General features: G+C 43.0%; 2 protein-coding genes across 27 annotated transcripts in view; one reads left to right on the top strand and one right to left on the bottom strand.

The window, feature by feature from the left end:
* NRDC (nardilysin convertase) overlaps positions 1-7503 on the top strand; it is a 74743-nt gene extending 67240 nt beyond the window's left edge. The window contains exons 23-31 of the mRNA XM_080658032.1: positions 1815-1846; positions 2093-2231; positions 4041-4088; positions 4369-4421; positions 4803-4886; positions 5350-5440; positions 5710-5826; positions 6218-6307; positions 6429-7503. Of these exons, the coding sequence (XP_080514158.1) occupies positions 1815-1846; positions 2093-2231; positions 4041-4088; positions 4369-4421; positions 4803-4886; positions 5350-5440; positions 5710-5826; positions 6218-6307; positions 6429-6626 (852 nt within the window). The 3' untranslated portion in view covers positions 6627-7503. The remainder of the gene's footprint in view (positions 1-1814; positions 1847-2092; positions 2232-4040; positions 4089-4368; positions 4422-4802; positions 4887-5349; positions 5441-5709; positions 5827-6217; positions 6308-6428) is intronic.
* OSBPL9 (oxysterol binding protein like 9) overlaps positions 7401-15389 on the bottom strand; it is a gene marked incomplete at its 5' end in the record, with an annotated part of 136723 nt that continues 128734 nt past the window's right edge. For all 26 annotated transcript variants that reach the window (XM_080658055.1, XM_080658052.1, XM_080658054.1 and 23 more), the window contains 8 exons: positions 7401-8091; positions 8765-8900; positions 10259-10350; positions 11475-11553; positions 13480-13620; positions 13739-13802; positions 14060-14170; positions 14798-14882. In XM_080658055.1, coding sequence (XP_080514181.1) covers positions 8017-8091; positions 8765-8900; positions 10259-10350; positions 11475-11553; positions 13480-13620; positions 13739-13802; positions 14060-14170; positions 14798-14882 — 783 coding nt within the window. In that variant the 3' untranslated portion in view covers positions 7401-8016. The remainder of the gene's footprint in view (positions 8092-8764; positions 8901-10258; positions 10351-11474; positions 11554-13479; positions 13621-13738; positions 13803-14059; positions 14171-14797; positions 14883-15389) is intronic.

A 15389-nucleotide genomic window follows, 5' to 3' on the forward strand; every position in this document is an offset into this window, starting at 1 on the left:
AGTCTGTTTTGAAGAAGTGGCGTTAGAAGAAGTTTAAGTTTAAAAAATTTGGCTCTCAAAAGAAATTTCAATCGTTGTACTGTTAATATTTGGCTCAGTTGACTAATGAGTTTGCCGACCACTGTCATAGGCTATTTAGAAAGGAACCTGGCCCGTTTGATGCTGGGCAAGACTTTCTTATGAAGGAGACTGCTGGTAATGGACTGGGACTTTGGATGAAATGGGTTTGGTAAATATATGATATTGGTTATATTTGTTGACAGTTATGTATAAAAACTACAAACAGTTTCGAAATTAAAGTGGGACCTGGGAAGTGGTGAGGGATGTGCACACATGTAAATAAGCAGAACTTGTATGTCAGGTTTATCCTGCAGTAAATAGAGAACCATTGAAGGGTTTAAAAGAGGATTTGTCATTAAGAAAGATCCAGACAGCCCAGTTATGAGGCTGTTATAAAAGTTGATATGAAGTATGATTTCACTTACATGAGGTATCTAGAGTTGTCAAAGTCATGGAAACAGCAGAATGGTGGTTACCAGGGTTTAGGAGAGGTAAAAAGAGGGAATTGTTCTATGGGTGTAGAATTAAAGTTTTGCAAGATGAAAAATTCTGGAGTTCCATTTCACAACACTGTGAATATACTTAACACTAGAGAACTGTACATTTAAAAATGGTTAAGATGGTAAACTTTATGTGTCTTTCCACACACACACAAAGTGAAGGTAAAAAATGATGAAGCTTTAGAGGTTTGGCAAAATAAATGAGTCAGAAGGACTTAAGAAATAATAAGGTAGAGAGGATGGCCAAAACTCAGTGACTGATTAGTTGTGGGGTGAGGGAGAAGGGAAGGATCTAGGATGATGCCCAAATTTCTTGCTGAACTAGTGGGTTGGTGGAGGAGGAGGAACAGTAGTAGGTTTGAGGGCATATGAGGAGTTTGTGGTGAGATTGTGAGGTGGAGAATCGTGTGGGACCTTGTGACGACAGGCCTCTTATAGCCAAGAGTGCTTGATTGGGACTCTTCCTAAACTGTTTGGCTGTTGGCCATCTTCTATGGCTTCTCAGTTTCTCGGACTGGCCCTTTGAGGGAATATACATATAAATGGCCACTCTTGCGTTTGGCTGCTTCCTCCCCACTCCTCTATGTCTTTATCCCACACCTTTACCCAGCCTTGGTTTCTGTCCTGTTCACAGAAAGAAGTTTAAAAGCCTCAGCTCACAGAGAAGAGCAGGAACAGTTGCCTGCTTCTCTGAGCAGTGGTAGTATTGGGCAGGGCCTTTGGTCCAGAGGACTTAGTACCATGTCTTCCCCCAGGTAGAAATCGCTTTAGAAATGGGCCTACCCCTCCACTAATCCCTCCTTTTGTTGGTAAGAAAACAAGTTTTGAGATGAGGAGGAGATGCATTCACTTAGGATTATGCTATTGCTCACTCTGTGCCAGGCTCCAGGTTTCTAAAGCACAGTTACAGTTGTCATAGAGGGCACAGAATATCGGGGTAAACTGAACAGTAAGTTTGATCCAGTGGGGAAAGTGTCACAGTGTACAGGTAAGCAGAGTGCCAAGGGAGAGCAGAAGAGGAATTAATTGTTCAATTTAGAGCCACTTAGTGTTCAATAGACATAATATTAAGTCAGTGAATGATGAGCCCAATCAATGAATGACTTACCCAGCATTTTGGGTGACAGACTATGTCTGCTTTCCTAATGTTATCCAGGGCTTCCCAAGAGATTAGAATATGGATATTAGTTGGTTCTGGGTGAAATTAATGTCAAGAGAGCCTAATGCAGTTATTTCTTCTCCTTTGCCTCATAGGACTCTATGGATTTCCTGAAATATGTTATTGAGTGAGTATTGGTTTGAGTTTTCTCTTTGGCAGTTATATGTTCTTACCAGCAGGAGGGCCTTGAGCCACTACTCAATTGTTACTAAACCACAGTGGACATAATTCTTGTGGTAGGTTTTCTTGAAGCTAGTTATATAAACAAAGCACTTCAGAAGGATTGTGGAGGCCTGACCTCTTTTTCACAGTTTTGGGGTGGGGTAAGAGGATAAAGGCACTGCCTCAGTGACCCACACTGATTCTTTTGCAGCAAGCTGAACTTCATGCCTCTGGAGCAGGAGATGTCTGTGCAGTTCCAGGTGGTAGAACTGCCCAGTGGCCACCACATATGCAAAGTGAGAGCTCTGAACAAGGGTGATGCCAACTCTGAAGTCACTGTGTACTACCAGGTCAGTTGGCCCCTGGCACAGCTATCCTCATGGCTAAGTACCTTTAGGGCATTGAAGCCTGGGGGGAGTAGTGATCCGCTGACCAAGGCCCTCTGTAGTTTTGTGCTTGGGGTCATTTGTTTTCTTGAAGCAACTACATTTAAAAATTGCTCCTATCAGTAAAATGAACCCCTTTTAAACCACAGTGCTTCATTAATCACCCAAGTACTAGTCCAGAGGACAGACGAAAGTGTGGTTGGAAATTGCCGTACATTCCCCTACAGAACCCCAAGCAACAGGAGGACATTTGTTAAAAGGATCATTTTGAAAATTAGACAAAAGTAAACATAACTATGTAATCAGTATACAGCAAACAGAATGATTATCAGAATTATAATTGAAGGTTTCAGAGCACCTGAGAGATAGGATTTATTACCTCTGTTTTATGAATGATGATTCTGAGGTCCTGACTTCCTTATTTCTGAGGTCATATCAGCTGGGGCTTGAACACAAATCCTGTTCTTTCCACACCATTCTGGAGAGGTCAGATGGGACTTATAGAACTTAGCAACAATCTCAATTGGCCCATAGCCTTTGTTTAGTGCCACTCAATTCCAGGACTATGGGGACCTGTGCCTATCTAGCTTGGTCTCAGACTTCTCCAACTCTGGGGCTTCTATAGCTGCTATTGTGGTTTGGGTTCCCTGCATGAGGAAGCCTCTTCTTTGCCAGGCCTCTGAAGATCCCTGCTCTGGGCTTTGGGTGTAGCTGCATGGTCTTACTCTCTGTGTCCTTTCATTGCAGTTTTGGCCCTGAACCTGAGTCTTTCCCTAGAGGCCCAGCTTGTCCATAGAGCCAATCTCCCTCTGGCTGTAGTTACCTGAGGTCCGCCCCCCCCCGGGTTTTAAACTTATTTGAAGGTGAAATGACCACCGTGTCCCAAGTTTCTTAAATGGTATGGCCTGGCCCTGCTTAGCCTTGTCCCCATTTCCAGTGCTTGACTGCTCAGAACCCAGAGTGAGTAGCACCTCTCCAGTTTTAGGTAGAATTTGTAAGCACCTCTGTTGAGATGCTTTCCATCGATCACTTCTTACTACCAACTTCCAATACAGACTGCTTCCTTTACAGAACCACTTCCTTCCTCACAGAGGGCATTTTGAACAGGAAATTAATAAGTTTTGACTGGTTTTATTGTAGTCCTTCTAGAGGCAAACAGGAAATCTTGTTGCTGACTAAACAGGGCTTGCAGGGAGCACTCGCTTTATAAAGCCTTTTCTCTAGTGAAGGGGGGAAGGGTAGAAACTTCTAACCACATTATTTTGCCAGTTTCCAGGACAGCCAGGATGTGGTATCTGCTAGGCATTTTTATCAATTGGTTTGGGTCCTTGGGCATGGCTGCAAAGCCCCTATTCACATCTTTTCCACGTGAGGAATAGGTCCAGTTACCCTTCATTGATACCCAGACATTTCTTGCTCTCCTTAGCACCTTCAACTACAAGTACTTGATTTTAGATTGTGTCCTCTAGGTCCTTGGCAGGAGCTGGCAATTTGGGAATACCCGACTTTTCTCTATGCCTGCTCTGCAGTTCTGTCCTAGGGCTGGGAATACAAATGAGCATGCATGAATCCTATCCTCACAGACCTTCTGACAGGAAGACAGATGTATAAACAAAATTGTAGAAAGTGTGGCAGTAGAGGGTATGATCAACTTCCTTTGGGGGATGAGAAGAATGGGATGGACACATGAATAAATGGTTGCCAAGAATAGCTGATTAAAATGCCCTGCAAGCCATTGGATTTTCAGTTGGTCTGACCAACTTCTCCTTTCAGTCAGGTACCAGGAGTTTGAAAGAATACACTCTTATGGAGCTGCTTGTGGTAAGTTGTATAAAAGAGTTAAGGAGCCCCTGACCCACAGAAGATTGGCCTTTCTGCCTAGGGGTAGGGTCTTTGGAATTGTCAGAGACCTATGGTTGGAAGGTGAGATGGTTATTTAGTATTCTCACCAGTATGATCATGGACAGGGGGACTGGGCAATTTAGGAAGAAGGCAGCAAGGGAGGCTGGACTTTGGGGGTGTATGGAACATTTTGGGGGGAAGAAATGGAGGTTTCTTGGTTAGGAGGAGTTGGGCTGATGGGTAGTATGTTGAATTACAGATGCACATGGAAGAGCCTTGTTTTGACTTCCTTCGAACCAAGCAGACCCTTGGGTAAGTCTGCTGGCAAGAGCATTGAGCTCAAATAAGGGCCTGGGGCTTACTTTGCAGGCTGAAATTTCAGATATTCTGACTGAGCAGTCTCTCAGAGCTCTTTGGTCCTTCCATGCCTACTTAGTCATACCTACCGGCCAGAACTGCTGGAATTGGCCTCTTGGACTATCATCGGGTTTTCAGTTTGGTCACATTTCAAGATTAGCAAGAGAAGCAGCTAGCCTGTGGTCCTGTAACCTGAGAATGAAATAGATGTATACATATTTGTGGATCTCGAGGTTCAGTCAAGAGGTGCAGAAACCCTTCCCTCATCTCTAGTGTTTCTGAGGGCAGGGGTTAGGTGACCAGCTGAGCTCATAAAACTTTTTGCTTTGGCTGTAGGTACCATGTCTACCCTACCTGTAGGAACACATCTGGGATTCTAGGATTCTCTGTCACTGTGGGGACTCAGGCAACCAAATACAAGTGAGTAAGCAAACTATTATTATTGGCATGAAGAGCAGGGGCTACAGATAAACCTCAGACAACTCTAAATCATAGCTGCAGGGGGTGGGGGCTGCTTAGTGATTGGTCATAGTTGGCCTGATCAATGGTTCCTATTAGGGTTTGACTCAAGTCCTGTGGTCACTGTACAGGGCTTGCCAATGTTTATGTCTTCAGGTAGATCTAAAGGCAAGAAAGGCAAGGTACTGGCCTTAATGCTACAATCAAGGTACAAGGCCTTGTTGGTTCTCAGCTTTGGAACGGCCAAACATGGGTCACTGCTTCAGTATGAGGATACCAGGAAAATGGGCCAGAGTTGGGGGGGCGGGGGTAGGGTTCTTTTCATCATTTCCCTCCATTTAAGGGAGTGCTGAGGAGGACTGGGAAGAAAACACTTTGGACTCTTCCTGAGACAAGGTTTCTAACGACCTTTGTTTTGTTTCAGCTCTGAAGTCGTTGATAAAAAGATAGAAGAGTTTCTTTCTAGCTTCGAGGAAAAGATTGAAAACCTTACTGAGGATGCATTCAGCACCCAGGTGACTGAGCTGGCCAGTCTTTGTTTCTTGGCCCACACAAGCCCTCGAGACAACTGGACGCCAGCCTTCGCTTTGCTGGCCAGTTTTGGAACATTGCAGCCCCACCTTAACTTGACCGTGTCTTCTTAGCTTCGTCCCTCTGCATCATGCTATCAGGTCCCAAGTGAAGGGACTATAGCATGTCCATCACAAACCACATGGGACAAGGCCTAGTATGTTCTGGAGGCACCAGTGTGATGCCATGCCTGAAGACCTCTTTTTGGTAACAGGTCACAGCCCTGATCAAGCTGAAGGAGTGCGAGGATACCCACCTTGGGGAGGAGGTGGATAGGAACTGGAACGAAGTGGTGACACAGCAGTATCTCTTTGACCGCCTTGTACATGAGGTAATAACGTGGTTCTCTGAATAAGAATGCCCTCACAGGGACTTCTGATTTGGCAGGAGTCACAATTCCAAGCACATTGGTATTGGGTGGAAGAGACCCCTGGGCACTCACACCTAGGCCTGGTTCCTTACTTGCTCATATGTACCTGAGAGTTTTGGCTGTGTATGTTACTCAGCTATAATTACAGTATCAGCTACCCTTTATTGCTTATGAAACCTTAAAATGTGCAGCCAAAGCTTATTTTTATCCTATTCTGGAAGGTTGGGGGCAAGCTGAAACTTGATGTGCTCAGACCAAGGAAGTCTGCCAGGTGTTATTAAGAACTATCTTTTAAGAAAATGTATTGCTAGTCTTTTATAGCTCTCTTTCCTATCTTTCCTTCCCCTAAAAGATTGAAGCACTGAAGTCCTTCTCAAAATCAGACCTAGTCAATTGGTTCAAGGCTCACAGAGGCCCAGGAAGTAAAATGCTTAGTGTTCATGTGAGTATGGTTGTCATTTAGCCATTATTTTCTGAGCTTGTGCTGGTACCAGAGATCCTAACAGGTCTTTGCCTAGATCTGGTCAGCCTATTTCTCACCTCGAGCCTTTGGCTTCTTCCAGGTTGTTGGATTTGGGAAGTATGAGCTGGAAGAGGATGGTACCCCTCATGGTGAGGATTCAAACTCTTCTTGTGAACCGATGCAGCTAACCTACCTGCCAACCTCTCCTCTGCTGACAGATTCTACCATCCCCATTACTGATATCAGGGCTTTCACATCAACACTTAACCTTCTCCCCTACCATAAAATAGTCAAATAAACTGCAGTCTCATTGGCCTGAACGAAACATTGTGTATTTAAAATGTGTATTTTATGAAGTTACACTACTATGGCCTTAGGGCTTCCATTAAATTTTTGCACTGGCATCATAAAATTTGATTTACTCCCCACCCCTTCTGTGGTGACTAACAAAACAAGGGTTACGGTAGCAGCTGGTAGAGAGAAATCAGCAGCGTGCCCAAAAAGCTTATAGGAGCAGTTTGAGAAGCCCTGGCACCTGGTTCTCTCAGATTGAAAATCCAGTTCTGTATGACAGCCCTGTGTAACCCATGTCTTATTAGTACCTAAATGTTAGGTGCTAATACTAATACCTAAATGATGATGTTGTTTTTAATGTATTTTTAAATAAAGATAGTTCTGTATTACCCTTCAGAATGAGGCATTTGCTGCTGTGGCATTCTTGTTTCAGTGTGGGGTACAGATATAAACTTTCCCCAAATCCTCTTAGGCAAGCATGTCAAACCCAAAACGAGACATGTGGCCTGTGGGCTGCACGTTTGACATGCTTGCTCTAAGGCAGTAAAATATTTTTGAATAAAATGTTGGTAGTCCTGTGTCTGCTACATGAGAGTTCGATGAGGACTTGGGGATGTGGGGAGGGGTAGAGAGAGAACACCAAGTATGAGGGAGTGGTGAGGGCAAGGATGGCCCTCCGTTATTATAGGTGAGTCCTTGTGAAAAGCTAATTCCTGTATTGAAAGTTGCCAAATAATTGCCTCCAAGTTTAACCATAAATAAACGAAACACATTTAAAAAAGGTTGGAAAAAGTACTTTATGAAGCCTTAAGAAGCACTGAGTATAATTAAACTGTAACCCAGAGTTAGATACAATTACAAAATAAAAGTTATTGTAGGTGAGACCATGAAATTTCTTAATACTTGATTTTAATACATTGCGCTAATTTCTAAAAGAACTCAGAGGAACCAATATTTACAGATGGAATATTTATGAAAAATCTGGCATCAGGTGTATACGTATATGTATGTGTATGTATATATATGTATATATATCCCAAGATTATATGAACTAAGAAACATGATGTATTATCTCAACAGCAGTACTAGAGTGCAGAGTTTGAGACTGGGATTTTTAAATGCTTTTCAAAGCCTGGGGTTTGGAAAAGGAGCAGACATGGTGTTTTCAAAACCTGAAGTTTTTCTCAGGACTGAAGTCAAAATTGTAACTGCCACAAAAGAGGAAAAAGGGAAGCTTTTCTCGCTTTAATTGTTCATCTGCATCGGAAAGTCCAGTATCCCTGAGATAGGAACCACTGCAATAAGAAGGGAGTAAGTATGTTCTCCCAAAGGAAGACTGTTGCTTAATTACGCCTACTGCCCTGGTTATCAGGTGTAAACTTTGCATTTCCCAACTAATGCTTGGCAGCACCAAGACGTTTCAGTAATGGTTCATCGTAAACCCAACATTCTCCATCTTCATGAAATAACTGTAAAAGAAAGGGGGAGGATTCAGTTACACACTTGTGTACTTCTATAGTATCATACTTTTTATTATTTTATGTCTCGTCCCATTATACTAAATTAGAGGCCTGGTGCACAAAAATTTATGCACTGGGGGGGGGGGGGGGGGGGTGTTCCTCAGCCTGGCCTGCACCCTCTCGCAGTCCAGGACCCCTCGGGAGATGTCCATCTGCTGGCTTAGGCCCGCTCCCCGGGGGATCAGGCCTAAGCTGGCAGTCAGACATACCTCTGGAAGCCCAGGAGCCCTCGGGGGATGTCCACCTGACAGCTTAGTCAGACATCCTTAGACTGCCGAGGAGGCAGGAGAGGTCAGCCCTGCTTGCGGCTGAGCAGAGCTCCCCCTGTGGGAGCGCACTGACCACCAGGGGGCAGCTTCTGTGTTGAGTCTCTGCCCCCTGGTGATCAGTGTGCATCATAGCGACTGGTCGTTCCACCATTAGGGTAAATTTGCATATTGCCCTTATATTATATAGGATGACTTTCATGCAGGAAACTGGGCTCATCTTGTTCATCAGCATGCTTGCTTAAAACAGTGTTTGGAACTTCAACATTTATTGAAATGAATGAATGAGTTACAGCTCTGCATACCGGAGCAGTAGCAGTTGGGAGGTTGGGGCAGGTTTCCCAGAGCAAGCTTACCCTCGTCTCCCATTGAATTTCCTTCTCCTTCCTTTCTCGAGCTTCTGCTCTTTGTCTTTCTTCAAGTCTATGCTTGGCTTCAGTTGCTGCATCAATATCTCTGATTTTTAAGTTGAAAGTGACATCCTTCCAAAGACTAAAAAAAAAAAAGAAGTTAAGGTGCTAAGTACTAGATGGACGCAATTATGAGCAATCTTGAGAATGAAATGCAAGTCTATAGCTACCCTTAAGTGCCCTTGTTCACAGACTCAAGATCCTTAAACTGGCACCAGGGCACTGGGGTAAAGATCAGAAAAATAGACTTGGAAGATTCCACTGCTAGTTTGTCAAAGGAGGAAATAAAGGATGGGCAAAAAGCTGGATATATGGTAGGGACAACAGAGGAGAACGAACAGTGAGAACTGAGACCTGGGAGTCTATTTCTGACTCTACATCTAATTAGCTATGCAATTTTGGTGATGTCTCAAGGGCTTGAGTGTCCTTTACTATAAAACAAAAGGATTAGAACAGAGGAGCTGAGAAGTTCCATTTCAGAAAAGCTCCCTTGGAGAAATGGTGTGACTAGAGAATAAGAATCAACTGCAGAGGCTTAAAGGGGTAAGTGTCCTCTCAAGGCCTGGAAGATGATAACTGGACAGGTCTGGTCCAAATATGTCACTTTACAAGTGAAGACTCCTAGGGACTAGAAAAGTGCCCACGCCTAAGATCCCCTTGTTGTGAGTAGCAGAGCATATATTTCCATGGTTCCACTTAATGTAACTCTGAGCAGGCAGTCTAGCCAAGCAGATTATTAACAATTTAGTGACAACAAGCAGGAGTAATGGTCTCTAAGGCCCCCTTCCTTCACTTATGAATCCCCTAATACACTAAACACCCTAATACACTAAACAAAGAACTTTAGTACATAATTCCTCATACCACTAAAGGATCCTGATTTTATTGGGAAAGGAAAAAATGATGTTTGAATCTACTGGAATATTGAATACCAAATAGGCATTTGAATGCATTAAGGAAAAACTGATTTTCTTAAAGCATGATGATACTTTGTGGGTTTGTTTTTTTTTCTTATGTCATTTTAGAGATATGTGCTGAAATACTTAGGGATGAAAATTTTTAAAAAGTTTATTGCAAATAAAAGGCCTGAAGGTGTTTTTCTGCACATCTCTCAGTTGGGACCTCACTGCCATCTCTTATAAACCTCAAAGATGGTGGTAAGTCATCACACTTTGCGTACTTATATGTCAAGTATAATATGCTACAAACATGCTCACCTCATTTATTCCTGACAACAACTCTGAAGCAGTTCTCATTTCAGGAAAAAAGGCAGAGAGGAAAGCTTACAAGTCTTGGTTACAAAACTGTAAGTGGAGGAGCTTGCATGAATCTAGGCATTCAAACTTGGTCTGTGCTCTTACACTCTGCTCTACTACTCCATAACCCAGTCCTGCATCTATGCCTAGTCAATCAACAGCTCTAGTTTTGTTGCCTCCTTACCAGCGGGATTCATACTCATTCTGATCTTCCAACTTTCTCACTTTCTTCTTGATTATAGGCAATTTCTTGGTATCTATAAAAACTGCATTTTCCTAGGAAACAGAAGAGGTAGACATATTTTATTGTTCAACCTGTTCTAAGAAGAAGAGTCAACTCTTCCCAGAAGATTTCAATAGATGTTATAATCAAATCCCACATATTGAGAAAGATGGTTTCATCAGCAATCTTCAGCCTTAAAATACAGTTTTAAGTCTTAGTAGAGGCTCAATTCAATAAACATTTTCAACGTGACCAGATGCCACACACTCAGGATGTAATCTCTTGGAGAGCTAGACCCATAAACAACTAATACTAAAGATAAGTATGCTGAAGTGCTTTTTACATTTCAAATTCTCCAAATCCGAAATCCAGTTCATTGACTCCTGTTGATCCCATACCACCTTCCCTATCTTAATTAGGTACCCTTTGCAAATTCCCTGAGGGCAAGGACTATCTTACTCATTCCTGTATCCCTGGTGCCAGGCACGCAATACATTTTTTTTTTTTTTAAAGGAATACTTTTTAAATTTTTTTTTAAAATTGATATTTTACAGAGAGGAAGGGAGAGGGATAGAGAGCTAGAAACATTGATGAGAGAGAAACATCGATCAGCTGCCTCCTGCACACCTCCCACTGGGGATGTGCCCGCAACCAAGGTACATGCCCTTGACCGGAATCGAACCCGGGACCCTTCAGTCCGCAGGCCGACGCTCTATCCACTGAGCCAAACCGGTTTTGGCCAATACATTTCTTACACAAAATCAAACTGCATATAAACACAAATTAGTTCAGCACTTCATTTTATAAACATACCACACATTCTAATGATATAGGTAACATTTACTGGGTGCTTTACTATGTGCCAAGCATTTTTTAACATTTTTTCTTTTTAAAAATTTTTATTAAAAAATATTTTTTCAATTTGTTTACATTCAGTATTGTGCTGTAGTAGTTTCAGGTGTACAGCATATTTATTCTTGAATGTTTTGAGAGGAAAGTCAAATCATTCTACTCCCTTTACTGCTGAGGAAGAGGTAGGGAAAGGAAAAGGCTTGCCCTGAAGAGATGGCATTAAAGCTGGCCTGGAGGGTTCAATTTCCAGATGAAGGAAGCCAGAGTAAAGGATAGGCTACAATTCAATGTAGCCTGAAACAAGTGGCAAAATATAGCTTCTTACCCCTGTTGCATATTTCGCATACATGACACCATTCCATTCCCCTTCAATTGAACAAAAGGACTTCTTGTCATTTGGAGAACTAAATAGAAAAGAAACATTTGTGTCAGTCTCAAGTTGAAAATTACTAAAGAATCTGGTCAGGGGGACCTATCTACACGGAGCAGAACACAGAAGAGCAGCTGTGAAGTCTTTGGCAAAGCAGCTTAACAGAACTGGATTTCCCAGTCAACTGTAAGAACCAGATGGGCCCTGAGCTGGTGACAGCAGCAAACTAGCAACAATCCCTGCCCTCAGGCTGTTCACAGCCTAGTGGGGAGAAACGCCACCATAAATTCTGGGTGGTAAGTGCTGTGGGGAGATAGGTGAGCACCGGAGTTCAAGGGCAAAACTGCTGGGATGAAGGTCAGGGAAGGTTTTGGTTACGCCAGAGACCAGATTTTCAACCTGAGGCTGAAAAGGACCACTGGGTCAAACAGTTTGACCTCTTTTCCTGACAAGGATCCCTTCCTCAAAGGTCCCAAGAGACCTCTACTTGGACATGATAATGGCATGTATGGCAGGTATGGAATTTGGAAAGATAAGCATCACAGCAAAGGACAAGTTAGGGGGGGGCAAGGCAAAGGCCAGAAGGAGGCTGAGAGAGGTCGGAGAGAAAAATACACAGGGTAGAGGGATGAAGCTTCTATCATTGGACTAAACCTTACGTTTCCTCTATGATTTAGGAGCTTTGAGGAAGGGGTACAAATGAAAAAAAAAATCATAGGACACCAGGTTTAGGTCACTGTGCAGTGGTTCTCAAAGCGTGGTCTGGCACCCCCTTGGGGTTCCCAAGATCCTCTTAGATCAAAACTATTTTTATAACACTAAGGCGTTATCTGCCTTTTCCACTCTAATTTTCCCACAAGTGTAGAGTGTTTCCCATGTAGCAACCAACTAACTGCAAGTAAGTAGGAGAATCCAGTTGTCCTCTATTAATGTCATGTACCACTTGACGATGGGATATGTTCTGAGAAATTTGTCTTTAGGCGATTTCGTTCTTGTGCAAACATAATTAGAATGCACTTAAACAAGCCTCAGTGGTACAGCCTACGACACACCTTGGCTGTATGGTATAGCCCCGTGGTCGGCAAACTGCGGCTCGCGAGCCACATGTGGCTCTTTGGCCCTTTGAGTGTGGCTCTTCCACAAAATACCACGGCCTGGGCGAGTTTATTTTGAAGAAGTGGCGTTAGAAGAAGTTTAAAAAATTTGGCTCTCAAAAGAAATTTCAGTCGTTGTACTGTTGATATTTGGCTCTGTTGACTAATGAGTTTGCCGACCACTGGTATAGCCTATTGCTCTTAGACTACAAGCCTGCACAGCATATTACTGCACAAAACAAAAGATTAAACCAGGGGTGGGAACTTTTTTTCTGCCAAGAGCCATTTGGATATTTTATAACATCATTTGTGGGCCATACAAAATTATCAGCTTAAAATTTAGCCTATTTGGTCAAACATTTAATTAACTCACCCCTAATGATTGATTGAATGATTTCAAGGGCCTTATATGGCTCCAGGGCTGGATGGTCCCCACAATACCAAGTCAAGATGTGACCGTAACTGTTTTTCCCCAGATAGGCACACAAAAAAGAATGCGACTTGGAGACACTCAGGTGGGAGTCAGTCCACTGCATGGGCTAGCTCATGGTCCAATCTGGCCACAGTGAGTCAAGAAGCCATGAGTTGGGTCTGCTAAATGATCTAGGAAAGACCCCTCTCTGTTCCCCATTTGCAAGTTGGGTTTGTAGGAAGGAAATCACACCAGTGACCTGATTGTTCTGAACTGTATTTTAAGACTCCTTCTGCAAATGGGATTTTAAGAAGAGAAATGACACACAAGATGTGAAATACGTTTACAAAGACAGAACCATTAAAATGGTCAATTCCTAACAGACATCATTCAAGACAAAAGGAACAGTATTTCAGAGAAGAAGAGCACTAACGCAGAAAAACAAAATACCTACAAAATCTCAGCAGTAATTCTGTGCTTCTTGCCCCCATAGAACGGTTTCGTGTGGAAGACAATATTTGCACTATAGCCAGTTTTGGAACAATTAATATTGCATTCTCCACCTAGTTCCACCCAGGGCACTGTGAGGATAGACCTGCAAAATGGGAAGTTTTCAGGTAAGGCTAACAATTCAGAGGAAAGAGGGGCATAGCTTAAGAAACAGCAGGGTTTGCTGCTTGCTGATAAGAAGAAATGGATGCAGCTCTACTTGCCTTCCATAACCATTGGGGAATGTGAGGATGTAATGTTCATCATGGTCTAGACACGAGACACAGCCTGTGGAGAGAAGGGACAGGAACTCTGATGACTAGTGTCAGCTGGCCATAAGGTCTTGTCTGATTGATGGATTCTCCATTCAATTTAGGGAAAAACAAGCTCGCACCCCACCATTGCTTTCACCAAAAATAAACGTGCTTTCATGCAAACAATGACATCCAGGCTGGCTTTCTGGGGCCATTTCTTCTTATTTAGACAATTGACCATTAGAATGACATAAATTTCTATTAACATGGGAGTCCACCCCAAAGACTTACCCTGCCCTATGTTGTGCACCCCAATTGACATTCCGAGGAATTTTGATTTGGTCCAGATATGAGCATTGAATTGTATCTTCTTGTTAAAACACTCAGCATAAAAGGCTGAAACTATAGAAATTGTTTAAAACAATTAGTGTACTGTGTAATTATACCCACCTCTCCAATTCCCTTAACCTGGGGAAAGAACTGACTCCTTGAGGAAAATTCTTTACCCCTCAAAGAACTGCCTTTTATACCGTTTTCCCCAATGTCAACATTCATTTGGGGTCATGTGGGCAGAAACTTCCCTGAACCATGAGACGATGGCCAATCCTGGAGGCTTAAAATCAAAATGTCTGTCTGTTCTTCTGGTCAGTAAGCTCTTCTGGTCAATGAGCAAATAAGACACTGAGGAGATGTGGTCTCTCCCCGATATCAGGAATATACTGAGCAGAAACTACATCCCATTTATATACTAGTAAATTGTCTCAAAGTTGCTGAGGTCTCTACAGTACAGCTATTATGTGTAATGACTTTAGAAGCATTAAAGGTTTATTTGGAAAATAACAGTGAAGCTAATCGTCTTTGGAACTTATACAAGGAACAGATATGAGGCGCCCATCCTCACAGGACTGGGAAGACACAGGCAGCCATAAAACAAGATAGTAGTGACCTCGCCTATGAGCTTTTCATGACCCTTTTTCGCCAGCATGGTTTCAAGAGGATGTTGCAGAGGAGCTAAGCTCTGTGACTTACTGGGTGGATGATGGGAAACCTGCTCAGCCACGAATGTTACACTGTTTTTGGAAACCCCGGGAACTGGTCCTTCTGAAACTAGCTCCTGCAAGCAAATATAACATCATTTTCTTTTGATGTGGAAACAAAAATGACACTGCAGAGACTCTAATAAGGGGAGTCTCTCCTTTCCTCGGTGGTTACTGCTCCCCCCTCTATACACTCAGAGCACCTGGCACACTTTCAACATGGCACTGAATTACACTACTGGATAAGAACAGACACGTGATTGCCTGTCTTCAGAAAGGACTACATGTAACGTGTCACTTGGAAAGGGAAAGATATGAAGAGTTATGTCTACTGAGAGACTATTATGTGCCAGGCACTGCGGGCTAGGGGATTTGTTCCCCATTCCTCGAGGCCTTTTACTTTGAGTCTTCCTTGCTGGTTGTCTTCCTCAAAGTAACCTCTAAGTGCTGGGAGCCCTGGGCGCAGGTCTGAGTCACCTACCACTCTGCTCTAACTGTGCTGTCTACCTAATGTCTCCGAAAGCACCATCTCCCATCTAGCTCTCTCCCTTGAACTCCAGACTCTTAAATTCTAACTCCCAACT

The sequence above is a fragment of the Plecotus auritus genome (genome assembly GCF_963455305.1).
Source record: "Plecotus auritus genome assembly, chromosome: 2".
Classification (NCBI taxonomy): Eukaryota; Metazoa; Chordata; class Mammalia; order Chiroptera; family Vespertilionidae; genus Plecotus; species Plecotus auritus.